This window comes from Engraulis encrasicolus, unplaced genomic scaffold (assembly GCF_034702125.1).
Source record: "Engraulis encrasicolus isolate BLACKSEA-1 unplaced genomic scaffold, IST_EnEncr_1.0 scaffold_46_np1212, whole genome shotgun sequence".
Classification (NCBI taxonomy): Eukaryota; Metazoa; Chordata; class Actinopteri; order Clupeiformes; family Engraulidae; genus Engraulis; species Engraulis encrasicolus.
The window spans coordinates 478225-501180 of NW_026945775.1; the positions used below are offsets into that span (position 1 = coordinate 478225).

The 22956-nt window shown below is 44.3% G+C and overlaps 3 protein-coding genes across 3 annotated transcripts in view; 2 read left to right on the top strand and 1 right to left on the bottom strand.

The window, feature by feature from the left end:
• Positions 1–22956, top strand: part of LOC134444144 (dolichyl-diphosphooligosaccharide--protein glycosyltransferase subunit STT3B-like) — a 187497-nt gene that overhangs the window by 65636 nt on the left and 98905 nt on the right. The gene's annotated exons all lie outside the window — the stretch shown is intronic.
• On the top strand, positions 2828–4014 carry LOC134444143 (P2X purinoceptor 7-like). Its single transcript, XM_063193579.1, has 2 exons — positions 2828–3381; positions 3744–4014. The coding sequence occupies exons 1-2, from the start codon at positions 2933–2935 to the stop codon at positions 3925–3927; spliced, it is 633 nt and encodes a 210-aa protein (XP_063049649.1). The 5' UTR covers positions 2828–2932; the 3' UTR covers positions 3928–4014.
• LOC134444138 (uncharacterized) lies at positions 4322–7613 on the bottom strand. Its single transcript, XM_063193574.1, has 7 exons — positions 7535–7613; positions 7112–7188; positions 6808–6994; positions 6589–6710; positions 5861–6089; positions 5294–5440; positions 4322–4347 (listed from the first exon to the last, which is right to left on the bottom strand). Exons 3-7 carry the CDS (start codon positions 6965–6967, stop codon positions 4322–4324), a joined length of 684 nt encoding a protein of 227 aa, XP_063049644.1. The 5' UTR covers positions 6968–6994; positions 7112–7188; positions 7535–7613.

The window sequence follows — 22956 nt, forward strand, 5'->3', positions numbered from 1 at the left end:
TGTGTGTGTGTGTGTGTGTGTGTGTGTGTGTGCGTGCGTGCGTTTGCGTGCGTGAGTGTACCTGCGTTTGCGCGCGCGTGTGTGTGTGGCTGTGCCATGGCATTCCCTTTCACATTCACGCACACGTTCTATCAGAGGTACGAGGCTGGTTTGCAAGAAAGAAAGAGAGAAAGAGAGAAAGAAACGAACAAACAAACATACAAAGGCATACAGACGTAACGGTCAAAGATGCATGGGTGGCGGGTGAGACACACTCTCTCTCTGTCTCTCTCTCTCTCCCTCTCTCTCTCTCTCTCTCTCTCTCTCTCTCTCTCTCTCTCTCTCCCTCCCTCTCTCTCTGTATGTGGGCATCTGTGTACTTGATTGTTGGAGAGATAACATACTGTACATACTGTAATTAGACAGGGAGGCAGCTGGTCTCATAGGACTCAATGTTAACTGCTAGCTCACTGTCATACTCAGAGAACGGTTGACAGTACAGGAGAAAGGTAAAACTCAACTATTTAACTCAAAAGGAGGTGTAATATGAGCGTATTTCCAAAAATGGGACAGTATCACTTTAAGCACAAGGGCACTCCTATTCCGTGAGTGGCCGGGAACTTGCTTGCTGCAGTTTACGCATGTACATGCATTTGTTTATGCACATAAACACGTTGCCATGTGAATTTTACAATTGGTCAATTTTGCATGCTGCATGCACCACTAGACATAAGGTACGCAGACGTTTGCGTACATTGCAGTATTCACAAATTCGCGAGGGGTGATCGTCTGAACTTTCATATTGAGGTCGTGGTAGCGTCAACACCCTAGGTGGGAAACATTGATGAGAGTCCCGTTGACAAATTTATCTCCTACTTGATAAAGATAAATGGTTGAAAGTTCAGACGATCACCTTTGATGATGGTGGTAAGTATTTGTGAAAAAGGTAACAAATTCGAATGGGCAGCATTTTTTTCCTGAAAACAAACTACTAAAAATATCACACAGTGCACATTTAAGGCCCACAGTAAGCCTGTTCCCTGCCTAACTGCACCGTCACACTGTGTAAAGTAATGGACTTGCCCTTCTGACGCTGCATCAAAGATAACATTTCTGCAAAATCGTTGTCTTTGACAGCCTCAGAATTGTCGCCTGGCCTTACGTAAGATGGAGAATCAAGAAGAAATGTCAGAAAAAAAGGAGGGGAAATGACAGATTTGACATTTTGTAGACGTTTTGCCATTCTGCAAACTTGTAATTCTCCTTCTATATCTCTTCCTCTTTCAATAGATGCACATGCCTTGGGTTTCTGAGGTGTGTGTGTTGTGTTGTGTTTGTGTGTGTGTGTATGTGTGTGTGTGTGTGTGTGTGTGTGTGTGTGTGTGTGTGTGTGTGTGTGTGTGTGTGTGTGTGTGCCCATATCTGTGTGTGTTTGTGTGCTTTTGAGAATATACGGTATGGATATGTGTGTGTGTGTCCATGCCAGTGTGTGTGCATATATGTGTGTGTTTGTGTGTGTGCGTGTGTGTATGTGCGTGTGTGTGTGTGTGTGTGTGCGTGTGTGTGTGTGTGTGTGTGTGTGTGTGTGTGTGTGTGCGTGTGTGTGTGTGTGTGTGTGTGCGTGCGTGTGCGTGTGTGTGTGTGTGTGTGTGTGTGTGTGTGTGTGTGTGTGTGTGTGTGTGTGCGTGTGCATGTGTGTATTTGTTAGGCGTCGCACAGCTTGGTGCATTTATATCCCCGCAGCCTGCCAGCAGTCTCTGTCAAAGAGGCGTGTCACTGGATTACATAAAATACGGGCGGGCCCCACTAATATTGATTACTTTAACCCTCTGAGGTCTAAGGCTTTTCAGAGGCTTTTAGGCTGCTTGCACCACCCTGACATTTTCAAGTATTTTCATTTCATATATATATATATATTTGGAGCCTGGAAGGTCTGAGGTTTCTAATGGTGTGACTTATATGTTTCAATGACAAAAACTCACAGAGTTACAGATTTGTTTTTGGAGACAACTTGCCCTCTGAAGGGCACTCAGACCTCAGAGGGTTAAATGGCACTCACTTAAAGGAGTAGTCCGGTGTGAAATGGTTTACGTTGTGTCAATATGTGATGCTGAGCGCTGACGTTTGCCTCATACCTCGCATCCAAAGGTCCCCTGCATTCCGAAATCCGAGTGGTAGGCGGGACCCCGCGAGCTAGGTGAAATGCAGCTTCTGTTGGGAGGTCCTGGCACCTGTGTTAGCCATGGGGCTAAATCGTTACTTTATACCCGTTTACGAGGCTCAAAGTTGCAAAAATGTTAATCCCGTAGTGTCGGGTGGTTGTTGACATGTAAATCCAGGCACTGAGAAGTTTGATAGTGCACCGTTGGTTTAACTACAATTACGTTTTTGAAGGCTGCGCCTCGGAGGACTCTGCCGGGCGCCGCCATCTTTTTTTCTAGTCGCGACAAGTCTATCGCCGAGCCAAACCGACAGTAAACAATAGGTCATGTGATACATCACGTGGTTATTGGACTGCAGTCGGAGACCGTCTAAAACTGACTTCAGCTTCAGAGACAAAATATTACAGTAATACTAGGCCTACTTATAGGTTTGGGTTTTTTTTTACAAGGGGTGTTTTGTAGCCAACAACGCGCTAGCATTCTGCGTTTGGATACCGGAAAAGTACCGTGAAACCAAAGAGTGGCGTTTCTGATCTTCCTTGAGAAGATGGAAACAAGTAGACTGATTAATTTCCAAAGTACATTTCTTGGGCCCACTTAAAATATGCAATTATCAATGTGTATATGACGACATAGAATAAAAAATAGACATAGAATAAAAAAATAAATACACATTTCACAAAAATATTTTCACCGATCAGTGACGTCACATCATTGTTGGCGGAAGAAGACGCGCACGCTGAACTCGGGGACAGAAGAGAAGAAGCACAGGACCGCAGACATCAGCGACAATGGCGGACAACGCGGCTTTTTTCGACGATTACGAGGATTTCGAAGATTATGAGGACGAGTTTGATGGGCGTCCTTATATGTTCGAACCGGAGTATACCGAGGAAGAATTACTCGAGCGCCGCAGAAGAAGAGAGAGAGAGGGAGAAAGAGCGCAAGCTGAGGAGGCTGCGGCACAGCAAGAGTCTCTCGCCGCACAGCCTCGTACCACAGGTAGCTGGTGGTGCTCTTGCGAAAGCTGCGACAAAATGCCCACCGAAGAGGAATGCTTTTGTTGCAAAGACTGGGACGTTCTGCACGGACACACGGAAGGTGTTGCGTGTGTTACCTTGGGAGAAGGTTTCAGGTCGCTTCTGCACCTTTGGGTTTTGGAGGCTTTTTTCCACGTCCCAAAGGTAAACTGGAAGAAAAGACCCACGCCGGAGGGACCAAATGGATCTTTATCCACAAAGTAAGTTATCTCACATACAGAGGTGTCGAAAGTAAAAGTACTTTTGTGGCGTAATTACAAAACTAGTAGCACATGGCATTACATAGCTGTTACACCATTTACTGCATTGTAACCAATTGAATAGTTTTTGTTGTTACTCAAAAAAGCACTGAAAACTCATCAAGAACCCACCACAAACTTGATCCAATCGTTGCAGTTAGCTGATCGCTACTGTTTACTCTGATAACTTGTGTGTGAAGAAAATGGTTTCTTTTTTATTTTTTACTTTTGACACCTCTGCTCACATGGCTGTTGTTTTGAATACATTGGTCATGTAAAGAAACGCTAAACACCTTTCCTTGTCTCTCCACCCCCACCCCCAGACAGTGCAGACTGGTCGCGTACCGCGTCTTCTTGGAGTGGGCACTTCAGGGACAGCAATTAGGACGCCGTCAGAGACTGGTCCTTCCCAGCTGCGTTGTAAACGCCATTCGAAAGCAATACCCGTGTCCCACCGGCACCTACCATGGGTTCCAGGAAGCTGACGAGGCTACCAGCATCATTTGACTCACTTTCAAGTTTTTGTACTTTGTAAATAGTGTAAATAGTTTGTCATAAAGAAAACTCTTTTGGTGTGAAAATGTAAAACAAAAATATCCCTGTTTATGTTCTAAATAATAAGACTTTTATAAACCAACACATTTTGTTTGTTTTCATTATAGTCAATAACAGTTTAATTGCCTGATTAAAATCAGAGGTAGATCAGATCACACATGAACTAGAAATAATGAATACAGTAATTATGTGCAAAATGTATTAGGCCTACAATACAAAATATCAATCCTGGAGAAAAGAAACAAATCCACTGAAAAACGATTTGTGCACAATGTAAAAAAATCCAAATAAAACAGAGTTTAAAACGTTCTCAGGCCACAGCTTCCTGAACAGTATAGCTATCTTTTCAAGCAGGCGCCTCTGGCGAGGAGGCTAAGACAGAGGTAGATCACACATTAAATTAACTAGAAATAAGGAATAGAATAATTATAAGCAAACAATGTAAATGATACTGAAGGTCCTTTGTATGCAACACTGGACCAAACAACTCTTTGCTTAACATATTGTGTCAATACTGAAAAACAAAACTAAACAAAAAAACAACTAAATAACCATATGTGCAAACTGGGGCAAAAAGATTCTGAAAAACACAGTCTCTGGTCACAGATTCTTAAATCGAGACAGTCTTTGTGCCACTAGCGCAGCTGGGTCTGGCCTGGGTACAGGTGCTATATTTTGAAGTAAACGTCTTTGGCGAGGAGGAGGACGGGGCCAAGGGGCAAGGTTTTTTGATTCCCTCAATGTAAGAACGTCCTCCATGAGGTCGTTCCTGAACAGCTGCGAAGTGGCTTCGTAGGCTGGCTTGGCACCCCACTGCTGTGTCGTCTTTGTGTACACATATTTGTACCGAGGTTTTCCTGTCCAGAATGACAAAAGGAAACGTAAGTCATTGGGCACGTTTGTGATGAAGCAGTGCTGCTTTTGCCAGGCAGAGCGGATGCACACTTTGCCAGTTTGATGTATTGTGGTTAGAAAATTCTAACCAGAATGCATCAAAGTGACAGTACGCATGCGTGCTGCCTGGCAAAAGCAGCACTGCTTCATCACAGTTGTGCCTATTGTTTATATAGGCCATCACAGCTATCTTTAACCTCGAGTATCTTGGTCTTAATAGCGGTTCACATTCTATGTTCTAAAATACACTTGGTGTATGAATATTAAGTTATTACTGACCTGAATGTACACTGTGTGAGCATTTGTCACACGGTACAGTTACATGGTACAGTAGCTTTGGCTGTACCATCAAATATTTGGCCTAATCGCTTTCAGACCATTGCACTGTGAAGAAGTTATATTTGGAGGAAGACTCTTCCCTTACCCTCACGTGTTGTCGCCTGTTGCCTGCCAATGTTCATGTTATGGTCCATGATGGCCAACTGAGTTCTGGCTCTCATTGAGTCATACGTGAAATGAAGCCTCTTTGGAGCATACTTCAGGGTCACGTTATGGTATACTTCGATAGATCCTACAAAACATGATCAATTGAAACATGTTGATCAATACATGAGAGCAAATCAGATGTTTTACAAAGCAAAGCAAACAGTTTTATAGAACTGTGTACTTACATTCTAACAATTGTGGGATGTTTGAAGAAACATGGCAATAACATAATGTTTAATTCAGACCCGCAAACTCGTCAAAGAAAAAAAGGTGACAGTGTAGAGTGGGGGTTCTATTTCTATTCACGTGAATGACCTTATTGGCCGGGAAAAAGGTGACTGTCACCAAAAGGTGACGAGTTTGCAGGTATGTTAATTCCTTTTCTAGTTACTGGCCACAATACAGTGTTAATTAGTAGTAATAATGTGTAATACATAATGTGTAACAGTGTGTAAAATAATAAAAATAATGAAAAATATATATATATACTTCAAAAAAGGCATACCAGTGTGCTTGAAAAGAGCCATCTGCTGCAGGTCTCGAAGGAGATTTTTGTCCTGGGCCACCTCTCTGAAGGCACGAAAAGCGGAGGAATCATGTTCAAGCCACCGTTTCTTCTCTTGTTCATCCTCAGACAGTGGTCGATGAGCGCAGGTGTACTCGCGTCCATTATCTTCCCATCTGTGTATCCCACGTATATGGTTCAGAATGGTCAGCCATCGTCTCACACACTCCTGAAAACATGTGAAATACAACCATTAGAACAGGTATGGGGAACACATGGTTTCAGGGCCATTTGCGGCCCGTGTGGCAGTTTTATCACGCCCCCGATATGATCTTAGTGTTATGCAGCTTCACAAGAAATGTCATATATTTGGTAAAGGAATCTGATAAATTAGATATGCAATACGATTCAGTTATATTCAGGGGACCTAGAAAAGGTGGCTTTTATTTTTTTAAAAGGTGTCTGCCTTCAGTATAGGCCTAAAGTGCAGTGGGAAATCCTGGTTTGTCTTCATAGTACGGCCCTCAGAGTACTTTTACTACCCTTAGATGAATTTCAAGTGGCCTCTGAAATGGGAAAGGTTCCCCACCCTTGCAGTAGAAGAGTATGCTTTTGAGAGTACAGTGTTGAGAAAAACTATTAATAATATCTTTGTCCTTACTTTACAATGTGCATTTTTACTCCAGACATTGTTTTTTTTTTTTTTTTAATGTTCCATAAATAGTTACCTGCCCATCACCATGGCTGGAACTGCATGCCCAGTACAAGTGGTTGGTGATTGATCTCACCCATGGACGCAGTTCGCGGTTGTCCTTCTTATTGGAGATGGTCACCAGTTTCTTCTTTAGACCTAGAAAGAGATCAAATACGACATGAGCTTCCAGGAAACCAGCCACAACTGGCATCAAACAAGTGGAAAGTGAAGATACATGAAATCGGATACATACTCTTATTGACATGCCATGGATCGTATTCATGGCGGATGTTCGCATAACTTTCCCGCATCATTTTTCTTATAGATGGCGATCTGTCAGTCACAATCACCCCGACATCCACTCCAAGGTAAAGAAGGTGATTTAGGCCTCTCTGAAAGCCCATTGGCTCCATTGCCACGGAACTTGATGCCTCTGTGACCTTGTACCAAAGTTAAAATGGAATTGTGTCAATTCACAGATAATGAGCATGAACCAATATTTGTCATTGAAAGAAAATGTTGCTATTATTCCACCAAAAACATCTGAAATTATTTACCTGCACTAGTTCAAAGTGGACGATTTCCTTAGTGGCATCATCTTGGAAGGAGTAAGTGGAGTATTTGCAGCTGTAGCCTTTTTGAGATAAAAAAAAATGTGAATATGAGCTTAGCAAATATTAATAATAGCAATAGTAAATACAATTATAAGTATTATGATTACATAACAATAATAATAACTATATTTGTATAGCACAACTTCATACAGGTCAAGTTACTCGGTGTGCTCAAAATATAGATTAACAACAATGTTTAAAACAAAAGTCCACAAGAATCAGACGTTTTAGGCAAAAGAAGAGTGGCATATAGTTATAAGGAACCAGGCACTCAGATGGGGCCTCTTGTGGCAACAGGGATGAGGAAAAGCAACAGAGTTGAGATATGTTTTAAAGGCAAACCGAGTCATGAACATCAAAGCTTACCAGGGCTGTCGCATCGTGCGTCTCCACAAAGTTCCAGTTTATTTCCAGAGGCAGAAAGTTGTGAAATCCTCTCCAAAATCTTCTCTTGTTGTCCCTTGTAGGCATGGTTGACCACTGGGATGAGGTACTTTGTCTGGATGTCGTAAAACTGTGTTCTACTGGGTAGCTGCAAGTTGATGAGTTCGGCCCACTCTCTGATGTTGGAGTATGTGGCTCCAGTGAAAAATGTGGATGCACAGACCAAAAGGTTGTTGCGGGCCAGTTTCCTCTGGTCGGGGCATGATTTCCCATTCCCCGCTGTGCCCATTCAAACAGCTCCAATGAATTCTTATCTGGCTGCCCCGTGTAGCTATCCGCTTCTCCTCAATGGCAACGCCGCACTGAGAGCATGTTTGAAAAAGCTCCATCAGTTTAGCCTCGTCGACCACCCACTTTCTTCCTGACCATCCAGAGTTGCTGCCATTTGGGGTGGAAGAGCCAGATCCCGAGCTGGATGGAGTGGCATCAGTGGGCACAAAACTCTCATCTGCCAGGTCTAAGCTTATTTCTCCAAAACTAAGGCTCATGTCATGCACAGATGTGTCTGCTTCACCGTCCTCAACTTCTTCCTGTTGATGACATACAGATTCACCGTCCTCAACTTCTTCCTGTTGATGACATACAGATTCACCGTCCTCAACTTCTTCCTGTTGATGACATACAGATTCGCCTTCCTCAACTTCTTCCTGTTAAAGACATAACAGGTGTATCATGTGTCATTGCATGGTTTAGTTGAAAAAACGTTGCATTAGTGTTTGAAGGTACACATATAGTTGTCCAGGTGCCAGACAAAAGGTAGTAAGTAGTGTGATGAAGCGGTCTGCACACTGTGTATTAACTCCAAAAATACTTTATTTCATTTAAACATATGGCAACGTTTCAATCCAACAGAGGGATCTTCCTCCCTTTTGCCTGAGGAAGATCCCTCTGTTGGATCGAAACGTTGCCATATGTTTAAATGAAATAAAGTATTTTTGGAGTTAATACACAGTGTGCAGACCGCTTCATCACACTAAAAACGTTGCATTAGCCATCTCAACCAACAAAATGGAACTTACATATTGTGTGACACTGCCGGGTTCCAACAAGTGAGTAGATACGGAGGGAGAAGAACGGTCTATCCTTTCCTGGAAAGTACAAGAAAAAAATAAAATAAACATAGATATTAGTTATATTGTGACACAGAAAAATCTGAAGAGTGGCGTCCTGTCAACACCATGTGTTGCTTACCTTAGGGCCTTGCCATGATGCAGGCCGTGCGATGTACAGGCCTGAAGATGAGGGCCTATTTCGTGGCTTTACAGTGGGCACTGGGCTTGACAGCGTAAATCTGAGGCCAGAAGAACCGACGGACCTTCGCTGATCTTGGAATTTTTTAGGGGTGGACTGGAGGGAAGCAGCCATTTCCGTGGGGTAAACCTAAAATACATACATTTGATTGGAATTAATTACACTTTCATGGGACATTTTAATCAACATTCTGGTGTACACCGCAATAGCCTACACATAATAGCCTACATATGATTTGCAATCAACCTGGAGTGACCCCACTTCTGTAATTTTGGAAAAAGTGGGTTTGTAACATCAGAGTTCAGATGCAAAACCCCTAAACTCTATTTCTGAAGACATGCACTTGTATTTTTAAAGAACCCCGTTGTTGGTTTGGTTTACATTTATGTACTTGATAATAAATAGTTATATTACCTAAATTAAAAAATATTCAATCTTGATAGCTATGTATTAAATAAAAATGAATTCAGATTATTTTCTGAAAATACACATACAGGGTTTTGCATCTAAAGTCTTCAGTTATGCATCTTGAGAAACCGAATGTGACTGAGAGCTCGTTTCGGTAATTACCATTTCCCTCGAAGAGAATACATTTTACTAGAGCAAAATGTTCCATTTCAAACATTACCTTCAGGGCCAAGCATAACATGTGGTCTTGTCTGCCAGTGGGCTGTTACCGTAGTTATGAGAATACAAAGCTACGCGGCGTGTTGGCTAACACAGCGTTCATTTCAACATGATAGGAGTAATGTGGAGGTCCACACAATATTCTAACAAACTAATTTCTTACCTCTGGTTCAAGTTGCGCCGTTTTTGGTATGGCACCTCTCCTCAGGCGTGTTTTTTTCCTTGGGTTAGGGCCTTTGTCAGGGACGAAGTCATCTGGGTCAAAATGTGCACTACACACGCGATTATCCTGCTCTTTCAGTATGGGGATAGGCGTGTTTACATCAATTTGCAACACAGCAAGCCACAGCTTATAGACGTCGTCGTGAAACGGTATCCTGTGAAAACTTTCAGGTACATAATGCCTCATCTCCTTGCAGCATCCTGGATAAACACAAGTGCGGACCATTTTGTCTACAACTCTTGAAGTCTTCATTGTCAGGTGAAACCGCGGTCCTGTGCTTCTTCTCTTCTGTCCCCGAGTTCAGCGTGCGCGTCTTCTTCCGCCAACAATGATGTGACGTCACTGATCGGTGAAAATATTTTTGTGAAATGTGTATTTATTTTTTTATTCTATGACTATTTTTTTATTCTACGTCGTCATATACACATTGATAATTGCACATTTTAAGTGGGCAAAAGAAATGTATTTTGGAAAGTCTACCGGTACTTGTTTCCATCTTCTCAAGGAAGATCAGAAACGCTACTCTTTGGTTTCACTGTGCTTTTCCGGTATCCAAACGCAGCATGCTAGCGCGTTGTTGGCTACAAAACACCCATTGTTAAAAAAAACCCCAAACCTATAAGTAGACTAATTACTAGTAATATGAGTAATATTTTGTCGCTGAAGTCAGTTTTAGACGGTCTCCGACTGCAGTCCAATAACCACGTGATGTATCACATGACCTATTGTTTACTGTCGGTTTGGCTCGGCGATAGACTTGTCGCGACTAGAAAAAAAGATGGCGGCGCCCGGCAGAGTCCTCCGAGGCGCAGCCTTCAAAAACGTAATTGTAGTTAAACCAACGGTGCACTATCAAACTTCTCAGTGCCTGGATTTACATGTCAACAACCACCCGACACTACGGGATTAACATTTTTGCAACTTTGAGCCTCGTAAACGGGTATAAAGTAACGATTTAGCCCCATGGCTAACACAGGTGCCAGGACCTCCCAACAGAAGCTGCATTTCACCTAGCTCGCGGGGTCCCGCCTACCACTCGGATTTCGGAATGCAGGGGACCTTTGGATGCGAGGTATGAGGCAAACGTCAGCGCTCAGCATCACATATTGACACAACGTAAACCATTTCACACCGGACTACTCCTTTAAGAGGACAGTAATTTGTAATGGGTCAGCCACTTGTCACCGTGAAATTTCTCCAGAGTGGGTGTGTTTTTGCATGCTTAAACAGCGCACATAAAAAGAAAAGGGCAGTGCAGTTACATTTTATATCGGCTTGTTCTCGCATACTGACTTGTCTTGTACTGTACAAAATGGATTTAATGGGCTGCCCATTATAGTATAGCAGGTCTTTTGTGTGGCACTGAGCAGTGTGCCCTTTATGAGGAAAAACCTGGAGAAGACACAGGAGATTTGCAGTGTTAATTCAACACTCAGAGAGTGTAATGCAACATTCTCTTCATGGGGAAGGAACACTGGTGGTGATGATGACAGAAGAAGTCCGTTGATGCTGTTTGGAGGTAGTGGCAGATGGAGGAATTTGAGGGGCCAAGGTGAATTCAGCAAGGGGCCCATTCATATCCTCACTTCTCACATGCAGGGCAGTCAGTCATGGGTAAGCGGTTAGGGCTTTAGACTTGTAGCCTAATGTTTGCAGGCTCGTTTCCTGACCCGCCAGGTTGGTGAGGGGAGTAATTAATTAACCAGTGCTCTCCCCCATCCTCCTCCATGACTGGGTACCCTGAGCACAATACCATCCCGCCGCACTGCTCCCTTTCGGGCGCCATTGGGGGCTGCCCCCTTGCACGGGTGAGGCATACATGCAATTTCATTGTGTGCAATGTGCAGAGAACACTTGTGTGCTGTGGAGTGCTGTGTCACAATGACAATGGGAGGTGGAGTTTCTCAGTTGGGCTTTCGCTTTCGCTTTTCCGCAGTGAGAAGTGGGAAAGTGGTCTGGGGCCTGTGTAATTCAGGGGATTTGGAGGGGCCCTAGGCAGTTGCCTACCCTTGCCTCTATTGTAAATCCACCTCTGCCGAAGGGCCTCTCGTATGAAGAGGGGCCATAGGCAGTTGCCTACCCTCGCCTCTATTGTAAATCCGCCTCTGCCGAAGGTCCTCTCCTATGCAGAGGGGCCATAGGCAGTTGCCTACCCTTGCCTCTACTGTAAATCCGCCCCTGTCTACAGGTCCTCTCCTATGAAGTTTTATGGTCCGTGCCATAACCTTGTCAATGTCACCTCGTTATTATTAACGCAGCGTTGTGCATGCTAAACACAGGCTGTTAAAATCGTATAAGCGTTGAGCTGGACAATGGCAGGGCTGGCCATCTGGTATAGCAGCCATTTTCCGGTGGGGCCTGCACCCTTCTGGGACCCTATTTTCAGAAATATTACCAAAAAAAAACCCAACTTTTTTTTTGCATTTCTGAAAATGTACCACGAGGTGCAGGGCCCACTGGGAAATCAATTCTGCACCGCTGATTATGAGGGGCCCCTTTAACCCAAAAGTGCATGGGCCCTATTTCTCCCCCAATGCAGCCCTGGACAATGGTGTCAAGCAGTCAGTTGTGAGAGAGCCTGACGAGCTTGTCTCCCTTGTGGCTTTGCAATCATTTTACACACTGGAATGATTGTCACACCTGCCACCTCTTTTTACTACACTGATAAAAGCTCCATTAACCAGGCAGTAACAATTTGGTTGAAGGCAAGTCAAGGCAATTTTATTTGAATTGCACACTTCTCATACACAGATGCAGTTTAATGTGCTTGAAAAAATAGAAGAAAAGGAATAAAGAAAACAAGAAATAAGCAGCAAATGCTATACAGCAGGGCTATTCTATTAGCATTTCATTTGGGCCACATTTCTAAACCAAGAACTTATGTTGGTCAGCACATTTTCAGCCATCACTAACATGTGGAAATGATAAATCAGTACAAACACTTAAACCTAACCTTAAACTTAGAGACATGGACTGTTCAATATACAACACAAGCAAGAGATGTTTTTCACAGAAGAAATTTTGTTTTTCAAAACTGCAGTGTATGGAGGCGCAGTGACTGAATGAGCTAAGATCAGAGAGAGTAGAGAGAGAGAGGTTCCATTGGCCCATTGTTTCCTGGTTCTATTATGGCCCCCCTTAGGCAGACCTAGGCAGACCTAAGGACTGTTCTATTCATTGTAGGAGCATTATGACACGCCCCTTTAGGCAGACCGGAACCTGGTCGCGTTAGGTGCCCATAGAAACCTATTATGTTGGCATATCTCTATAGAATATCTCTGCTAAGATGGCGTACCATTCCGCTGGAGACCCGGGTTCGATTCCAGCCAGAGGTCCTTTGACGATCCATCCCCCCTCTCTCTCTTCGACTCATTTCCTGTCACCACACTCTCTCACTGTCCGGTCCTATGTAAAGGCACGTATGGCAGTCATGGGTAAGCGGTTAGGGCGTCAGACCTGCAACCCAAAGATTATCGGTTCAACTCCCGACCCGCCAGGTTGGTGGGGGGAGTAATTAACCAGTGTTCTCCCCCATCCTCCTCCATGACTGAGCATGATACCGTCCCGCTGCACTGCTCCCTTGGGGCGCCATTGGGGGCTGCCCCCTTGCACGGGTGAGGCATAAATGCAATTTTGTTGGTAGTGTGCAGTGTTGTACACAAGAAAATTGTGTGTTTCAAAACTGCAGTGTATGGAGGCTCAGTGACTGAATGAGCTAAGATGGCGTACCATTCCGCTGGAGACCCGGATTCGATTCTGTCCTGAAGTCCCCTGCCGATCCTTCTCCTCTCTCTCCCACTCCTCAATTTCCTGATGCCACACTCTCTTACTATCCTGTCCTAAATAAAGGCACGTATATTTCTATACAACCGCGTCTGGGCCACACGTGGCCCTCAGAACGCCAGTTGAATAGACTTTCTGTAGACTATGCAACTCATCGAAGATTATTAGTTGCGTAGTTGCAACATAGGCTAACAGATTTTGGCAGAGGTGTCAAAAGTAAAAGTACTTTTGTGGTGTAATTACAACACTAGCACATGGCATTACATAGCTGTTACACCATTTACTCCATTGTAATGAATGGGATAGATAGACGTTGTTACAGAAAAACACTGAAAACTTATCAAGGAGCCATCAGAAACTTGATCCAACCAGTGCACAGTTAGCTGATCGTAAGACGAGTACACAGATCTACTGTTTACTCAGATAATTTACTTGTGTGGGAAGGAGACTGAGTTTCTTTTTTTACTTTTACTTTTACTTTTGACACCTCTGGATTTTGGTCACTGCAGGAGAAAGGTGTCCTGGCTGATGTGTGTGAAGTTTCAGGTCACATTGTGTGGCACGCAGAAAAAAATCCAATATCCTTTTGCCCGCCGGCCTGACTCAAGCTCCCATTGCTGTACACCACCTTTGTTTATTGAATGCAAGTCACATAATGCTGTATTTCAAACCCCATCTGCACAAGCAGTTGTTTGTTGACACACTCATTTTCTTCAAGAACCTTCAAGTGACCTTGCTTTGCAGCGGCAAGTCTTTTATTACCACCTTTTTATATGCAAATCGCCTTTTCCGCCAGGTTTTATTGATTTAAGACTGTCTGCGGTTTCTAATCTTGCATTCAGGAACAAGAACCTCATTCTCTGTCTGGATTATTTACAGATTCACTGAGGGGCACTGAATAATATCGCACCACAGTACTTTCCCATGCTAAAGTTTATTTCTTGAAATCATCATTGTGAGATGCAACAAGGTGTAAAGTGGAAGACTTGTATTCATATTTGTAATCATCATTCATCCTCCAGTTGCTGTGCAATATAGCCTGTCTCATCTATAGGCTGACACCATTAGTTGAGAAAATATTAGCATAGAGATGATTTAATTATTCCTGGAGGACATTTATGTGTCAGCAGGATGTAAGTGTGTGTCATATAATGTATCATCACTTTTTATGGCTATCTACATTCATAAATGCATGTATACACTATATTACACATGCACACACACGCACGCACGCGCACACATAGAAGCACGCACGCACGCACGCAAGCACACACACTCTAACACACACACACACATACACACACACACACACAAACAAACACACACATACACACACATACACACACACTTAAACACAACACAGCACACACACACACACACACACAGACACAGACACAGACACAGACACACACACACACACACACACACACACACACACACACAGGACCAGGGCCACAGACAGCTTTGGCTAGGCCCGGGACAAAGGCCCCCCCCCCCCCCCCCCCCCCCCCCCCCCCCACACACACACACACACACACACACACACACACACACACTCAACACATACAATGTAATGAAGACCAAACTGTAGGCCCGATCTTTCCCTGGGCCCGGGACAGCTGACCCCTTTGCCCCCCCTCTATCAGCTTCCTTGCACAGGACTCATATGTCTACTGACAGAGAGGAAAAAAAACATGGCACAAAACCAACAAAATATCCGACCACATACACTATTTGTTACTCGTCCATCTGATTTGGATCTGCCCATGTTCATTAGCACTAATTAGTGAAATAACCCTTCCACCGGCAGAAGGAATATAATTGGACTGGACTTTACTCTCAGATGTTTTAGATGGAGCGAGGTGTCTTCTTTAGACCGTAGCAATCCAAGTGGTATGTCTTATTACTTCTCAAATGATGTTTCAAATGCAGGCTTAGCTCGGAAAGTTTAGTTTTTATACTCGGCACTTCTTCAGTCCCTGCAAAAATGACTAATGAACGAGTGAAAATTAATCACCTGTCTGCCCGTATCGCCCAGTTAGACTGATGCGCATTAAAAACCTCTTTCGTGTGAATTATGAGAGAACCGAGTGCATATTTCAGACGGTTTCAGAGCATCAGTCTATTTCTCAGTGATCTCATCCCATCCATATTCCTGTATGTAGACTTTTTTCCCCCAAAGATTTGTAGCCTGTGGAGTAGTGTTGCTGTCGTCAACGACAACGAGGACGACATATCTCAGTCAACGAACATTTTGCAAGCCAATTGTCATGACGAAAACGTTAACTGCTTGACGTTTTTGAAACTAGATGTGACTTAAATGCATGGCCACATGAAGAAATCTTAGAGGAAACGCAACGCAAATACTTGCTGCATGACGATGACTATGACTAAACATTATTGTGGAAATAAAAACCATGACGTGATCCAAAACAAAACAAAAAGAGAAACGAAACATTTCCATGCACCATTGCGCGCCCCACTTCCGAGACTACCGCTGCTTGGATAGACGTTTTCTTTCCGACAAGGCTAAGTAATCTGTGCACAAATACAACGGAGCCCAGACACATTGACATGCCATTATGTTAAATGCTCATTAATGATACGAAAGTCTTGTTTGTGTGAGAAGTCAGATTTTGTCGAAGAGCAGAAAATAATGCATTACCCACGCTGTGAACACGAGCGAGAATTATTTTTTTCCCGATGCTCCATCTGACCTCTCAATTAGTCCCATCCGTCAATCTTCCATCGCCAATGAATTATTTGACGTTGATGCTGCAACATTAGAAACCCAACCCCACAGAAAGAGCGACTTCTAGGCTATAAGAATAATGAAATAGGCTAATTGACAACATTCCCATGCAGATGGCGCGAAGTGGCACAATCAACTTATCTTTGAAAACGTAGCCGATAGTGAAACATGAACCTTTTTGCCGTAATGTGTTGTGCGTTATGCGGCTGTCCCATGGGACACGGGGCAATAATAATTTGAATCTGGATTAACCTCCAAAGAAGTGCATATCGTCGGATTATTGAACGTTTGGAAGACAGGAGCTTCTAAGAAACGTGCGCGTCTCTCTTCCTCTCCCTCTCCCCCTCTCTCTCTCTTTGTACTCCGAGACAGTAACAAGTCCACGTTAACATGAATCTGGTCCGTCATTCTGTCGAATTTCAGTTTAAGTGCATTTAAACAAAGGTTAATATTTATGTTAATTATTGCAGCCATGGGCATGTCACAGGCACCGGCATCTCTGCGCTTATCGTTAATACATTGAAAGGGACACGTCTTTCCAGCGGTGTAGTCTACTTTTTTGAAGTGGGCATACTGTATATTCAAGCATTTTTGGAAGTGGGTATACTGTATATATTTATGTTATTCTAAATAATAGATCAATCAATTTTAAGCAGCATCAATTTTAATTTGAAGCCCCTAACATTTAGAAGTGGGTATACTTCGTATACCTGCGTTCTACGTAGACTACACCACTGCGTCTTTGAAACTCAAAGTGAACTACCATTTTATTGAACAAACATAAAAGATGTCCATCAATATAATTTTGATAAAGAACAAGATTGCCTGCCTGCATTCTCCTTCGCCACAATATGCTGGATTCAAGTTGATGTATAGGCTAAGGCCAGACTTTGTTTGTGGTTTGAGATGACATGGCATTACATGACACTAAAACATCATTCATACCCAGCATTTGGTCTATTGCTTGGCATTTCTGTTTATATATTCTAACCGACAACACCCTCAAACCTCCATTAGTCTCTGACATGTGGTGAAGTTTTTTTTTTCCAATTGTTTTCGAAGTGTTTCAATCTTTTACACAATTAAAGTAAGTGCCTCGATTTCATGTCAGAATATGTGCTGTGTGAAATGAATGGTTGGAGCTTGTGAAACACTGAAAATGTATGCATAACCGCCTCACATCCATAATAACCGTCTCATATGTAGGGTATGAAGGGGTCTTAGCTGATACTTTTATTCAAAGTGACTGAGGGGCCATTTATACGTGGGGAGTTTTGAAGACGACCCGGGTTGCATCTCCTTTTAAAAGGAAAAATAGACAAAACCGGTTCATGGACCATACACCTTAAAGGGACAGTTTGGTCAATTTCAACATGCAGTTGTAATGCTCACACTACCCTGGACTTGTCAGTGCCTGAGATTTTTTTTTCTTCTTCTTCAGCCGTTTCCGAGATCCTGGTCATTGTAATGGGGGCAGCTCTTTGTTTACATTTCAAAAAAACATTTTTATTTATTCCCAAAAACATCCAAAAGGTTATAAAACATCAGCAGACAACTAGCAAACAGCAGTACCTTTTGGGAAAATATTTGGAGTTGGCCTATGTTTCATTTTTTAAAAATGTAAACAAACGCTGCCCCCATTAGAATTGCTCATATCTCGGAAAGGGCTGAGTCGAAAAATGTGGCAATGCAGAGTTCGGTATCTTGCTCAAGAGTACTTTCATCATGGGTTACATGGGATTTCAAACTGCAGCCCTCTGAACACCAAGGCCCACTCTTTAACTATTTACCCAAGGTAGCTCCTGAGATGCAGTTCCATAGTCAGGCATTTTTTCATGGCACTGGTTGTGTACTGTGTGTCATATAATGTATCATCACTTTTTATGCCAATCTACATTTATAAATGCATGTATACACTACATTACACAGGCACACACACATGCGCGCGCACGCACACACACACACACACACACACACACACACACACACACACACACACACACACACACACACACACACACACACACACACACACACACACACACAGGGTATTGGTTACTGGGTATTAGGTACAGGGTATTGGTTACAATACTAGGAGCAATGCATTTGAACACATGGTGATGGGGATTGAAACCGCAGCCCTCTGAACAACAAGACCCTCTCTTAAACTCTTTGTCCATGTCAGCTCCTGAGATGCAGTACCTTAGCCAGGCATTCTTTCAATGGCACTGGTTGTGGAAAGAAGTGCAAATAACAAACTAAGTTTTGCAGAAAGCTGGAGGCAATGTAGTTGATCCAGAATCCAGGTCCAAAATAGGGTCTCTAATGGGTCTGATTGATCAAATTCAGACCTGGCTGATTGGAGAAAAGTCCCTAATAAAAGCTTATTTTGCCCCCAAGTTGACCAGGGCCGCCAGCAGGGGGTGATGAAGGGGTCAGTTGTACCAGGTCCAGGGAGAGGGGCCCAGAAGCTTGATGCCTTGGAGATGGCCATCAAAGAAAAGATCCACAGCACCATTCCAAAAACAAAACAACGTTTCAACCTCATAGCGGTACACCTGATGAAGACGGCCTGAGGTCGAAATGCTCAATAAATTGTTGAGCAGCAACAGTGTGCAGATTTTACCTTATTCTTTTACTCGTCTTTGCTTGATCCAGCACCTGTTTTACTGGATGTGCACGCATCCCTCACACTACTACTTTTGGACATTACAAAAACAGAACCTCCCAGGTGATTCTTTGGCAGCCCGGTTCATTTTATCTAGCTGTAAATCACTGCTGGTCGAGGGCTATATTTCTCTTTTTTCCCTATCTTTCCTTTCTCCCCCCTTTTTTTGTGTAGTGAAGTTAAAGCCTATTCTGGTTTTCTTAGAAGGGCCTGGCTGGCACTTCAGGGGCAGGAGAAGAACATTAGATTTCTGGTAGAGGGGTTTTTGACAGGAGTAAATCTCAGCCTTGAGTGCTTGCCCACTCATCTATTCTGTGGAAAGGCAGAGCAATAGGAGGTGAAGCTAGGCAAGGGATATTTATATTGCACCATCATACACAGAAACAGTTGAGCATATTTATTATTAGTAGTAGTATTACCATTGTTATGATGATGATGATGATGATGATGATGATGATGATGATGATGATGATGATGATAATGACAATGACAACCGCGATGATGATGATGATGATGATGATGATTATTGTTATATTATATTATATTATTATTATGTTGTTATTAATTAATAATAACATACAAAGTAAAATGTTTTAAACCATAAGATAGCATAAAGCAATGAAAGGGATAAATGCAGAGCATGCAGGGTACATACAGTGAAATAAAATGCACAAGAGAACATTAAATAACTATATTGAAATGATTGGAGTTTTTAGTAAGCAGATGTTGTAATGCATTCAGAGGGTATTATAGACTCTGCCACACTACACACACACACACACACACACACACACACACACACATACACACACACACACACACACACACACACACACACACACACACACACACACACACACACACACACACACACACACACACACCAGACAAGATGAGACTAATACATATCAAAGCGCAGGTGCAGACACTTTTGAGAATAGATGCTCCAATTCTCTCACGCCCTCACTAAGTCTTTTACCCTTTTTTCTCTCCCCCGCTCTACCTCTCTCTTCTACAGACAGCCACTTGATACTGTGTAACTCTCTTTCATGCATAAGCCTACTTGTGAAGCACTACTGTGAACACTGCATTTTTCTCTACGTCTCTGTTCTCAGGTAGCCTACCCTTTGCAATGTCACCCAGCTCTACTTCTTTCTGTGTTTCTACTAATACTACCCTTCCAAGCCAAAGCTTTCTCGTGGCTTTGTGTCCACTTTTCGTGTTTTTTTTTGTAAACTTGAAGCCTCTCCTCCTGATAGCCTTTGCCCTGCCCCACCTGTAAGCCTTTCAAGTCGTAACATGGCTGCACTGATGTCTGGTTCTCACTTTTGCCCAAGGGGTTTGGTATTGGTGGTTAGGGTGGTGGAGTAAGGTGGGACGGAGCCTTGAAAACGCCTCTACCCAGGCCCGTTGGAGCTGCTTAAATATGATTGCTTCCCGATAAAGTGGGTAGAGTTTCCGATTTCTCCGGAACTCAGACATGATATTTGTATTGCTGCTGGCCTGACTAGAAGCAACGCCAACGGTGTTATGTCACTAGGAGGGCGTGGCCTGTGGAGCACTACTGTGAACATTCTTCTCTAAGTCTCTGTTCTCAGATAACCTACCCTTTTGCGATGTGTTGAGTCCTTAGATCATCACTCAGCTCTACTTCTCCTTGTGTTTCTGCTAATTCCACCCTTCCAAACCACATCTTTCTCATGGCTTTGTGTCCACTTCTGCCTTTTTGACTTGATGTCTCTCATAGGACTAGGATGGCTGAGGTGGTGGAGTGGTTTCCATTTGGGTAGTGGGATATATGGGTTTAGGGCTGTGGTTCTCGGGATTCTTTTTTTTTTAAGAGGAAATGCCCCCTTGATCTACCCATGAGCCTTCCAATGCCCCATTGACTTCCTTATAATCAAGTTGAAAAAGTGGCAATATCCAAACCAGAGGAATCGCGTACCGTACTGTAGATCACCCAGCTCTACTTCTTCTACTTCTCTCTGTTTCTGCTAATACCACCTTTCCAAGCCACAGCTTTCTCGTGGCTTTGTGTCCACTTTTGCTTTTTTTTGGTAAACTTGATGCCTCTCCCTCCTGACAGCCTTTGCCCTGCCCCACCTGTAAGCCTTTCAAGTCTTAACATGGCTGCACTGATGTCTGGTTCTCACTGGTATGGTGCCCAAGGGGTTTGGTATTGGTGGTTAGTAGTGGTGTGGATCGGCCCTCACGATCCGATTCGATCACGATTAGGGAGGTAGCGATTCGATTCGATTCTATGCGATCCGATCCGATTCAATTCTACAATGCATTGCAATGCATTACATTTCTACTGAAAGCAAAGCAAATGTTTAATCAGTCATGATGAGGCAATACAAGTAGTCAGATACTGAGCAACAATGTATTGGCTGTTTTCTGTATCAGTCCGTATCAGTCTTGCAATGTTTTGAAGTGCTTTTATTTAATTTAACATTCATTTGCTCCCGAAATATCCATGGAAGTTATTGAAACTTAAAAGAATTGCCGGATCGATTCTGGAACTTGCCGGATCGATTCTGGATCGTCCATGCCCCGCATTGGATTGCATCGCCAAATCGATCATTGTTGACACCACTAGTGTTTAGGGTGGTGGAGTAAGGTGGGACGGAGCTAAGGCTGGGGACTAGGAAGGGTGAGGTGGTGGAGTGGTTTCCATTTGGGTAGTGGGAGATATGGCTTTAGGGCAGTGGTTCTCAAGAAATGTTTTTTGAAGAAGAAATGCCCCCTTGATCTGCTCGTGAGCCTCCCAACACCCCATTGACCTTGTCATAAGAGAGGAGAGGAGAGGAGAGGAGAGGAGAGGGGAGAGGAGAGGAGAGGAGAGGAGAAGAGAGGGGAGAGAGGAGAGGAGAGGAGAGGAGAAGAGAGGGGAGAGGAGAGGAGAGGGGAGGAGAGGATAGAGGGGAGGAGAGGAGAGGAGAGGAGAGGAGAGGAAAGGGGAGGAGAGGAGAGGAGAGGAGAGGAGAGGAGAGGAGAGGAGAGGACAGGAGAGGGGAGGAGAGGAGAGGAGAGGAGAGGAGAGGAGAGGAGAGGAGAGGAGAGGAGAGGAGAGGAGAGGAGAGGAGAGGAGAGGGGAGAGGAGAAGGAGAGGAGAGTGAGAGGAGAGGAGAAGGGAGGGGAGAAGGAGAGGAGAGGAGAGGAGAGGGGAGAGGAGAGGAGAGGGGAGGAGAGAGGAGAGGAGGAAGAGATGGAGAGGAGAGGAGAGGAGAGGAGGGGAGGAGAGGAGAGGAGAGGAGAGGAGATGGGAGGGGAGGGAAGGAGAGGAGAATAGAGGAGAGGAGAGGAGAGGAGAGGAGAGGGGATGGGACGAGAGAAGAGGGGAGGGGAGGAAAGCAGAGGAGAGGAGAGGAGAGGAGAGGAGAGGAGAGGAGAGGAGAGGAGAGGAGAAGAGAGGAGAGGAGAGGAGAGAAGAAGGCTGTTCAGCTCAGGGCAGGAGAGGAGAGGGCAGGAGATGAGAGGAGAGGAGAGGAGAGAGGAGGGGAGAGGAGAGGAGAGGGCAGGGTAGGAGAGGAGAGGAGATGGGAGGAGAGGAGAGGTGAGGAGGAGGGGCGAGGGTGGTAGAGAGGGAAGGGAGGAGAGGAGAGAGGAGGGAAGTGAAGGAGAGGAGAGGAGAGGGCAGGGTAGGGTAGGAGAGGAAAGGTGGGGAGGAGAGGAGAGGAGAGGAGAGGGGAGGGGAGGGGAGGTGATGAGAGGAGGAGAGGAGAGGAGAGGGCAGGAGATGAGAGGAGAGGAGAGGAGAGAGGAGGGGAGAGGAGAGGAGAGGGCAGGGTAGGAGAGGAGAGGAGAGGAGAGGAGATGGGAGGGGAGGGAAGGAGAGGAGAGGAGAGGGGAGGAGAGGAGAAGGCTGTTCAGCTCAGGGCAGGAGAGGAGAGGGCAGGAGATGAGAGGAGAGGAGAGGAGAGAGGAGGGGAGAGGCGAGGCGGGGAGAGACGAGGAGAGGAGAGGAGAGGAGAAGAGAGGGGAGAGGAGAGGAGAGGAGAGGGGAAGAGGTGAGGAGAGGAGAAGAGAAAAGAGGAGAG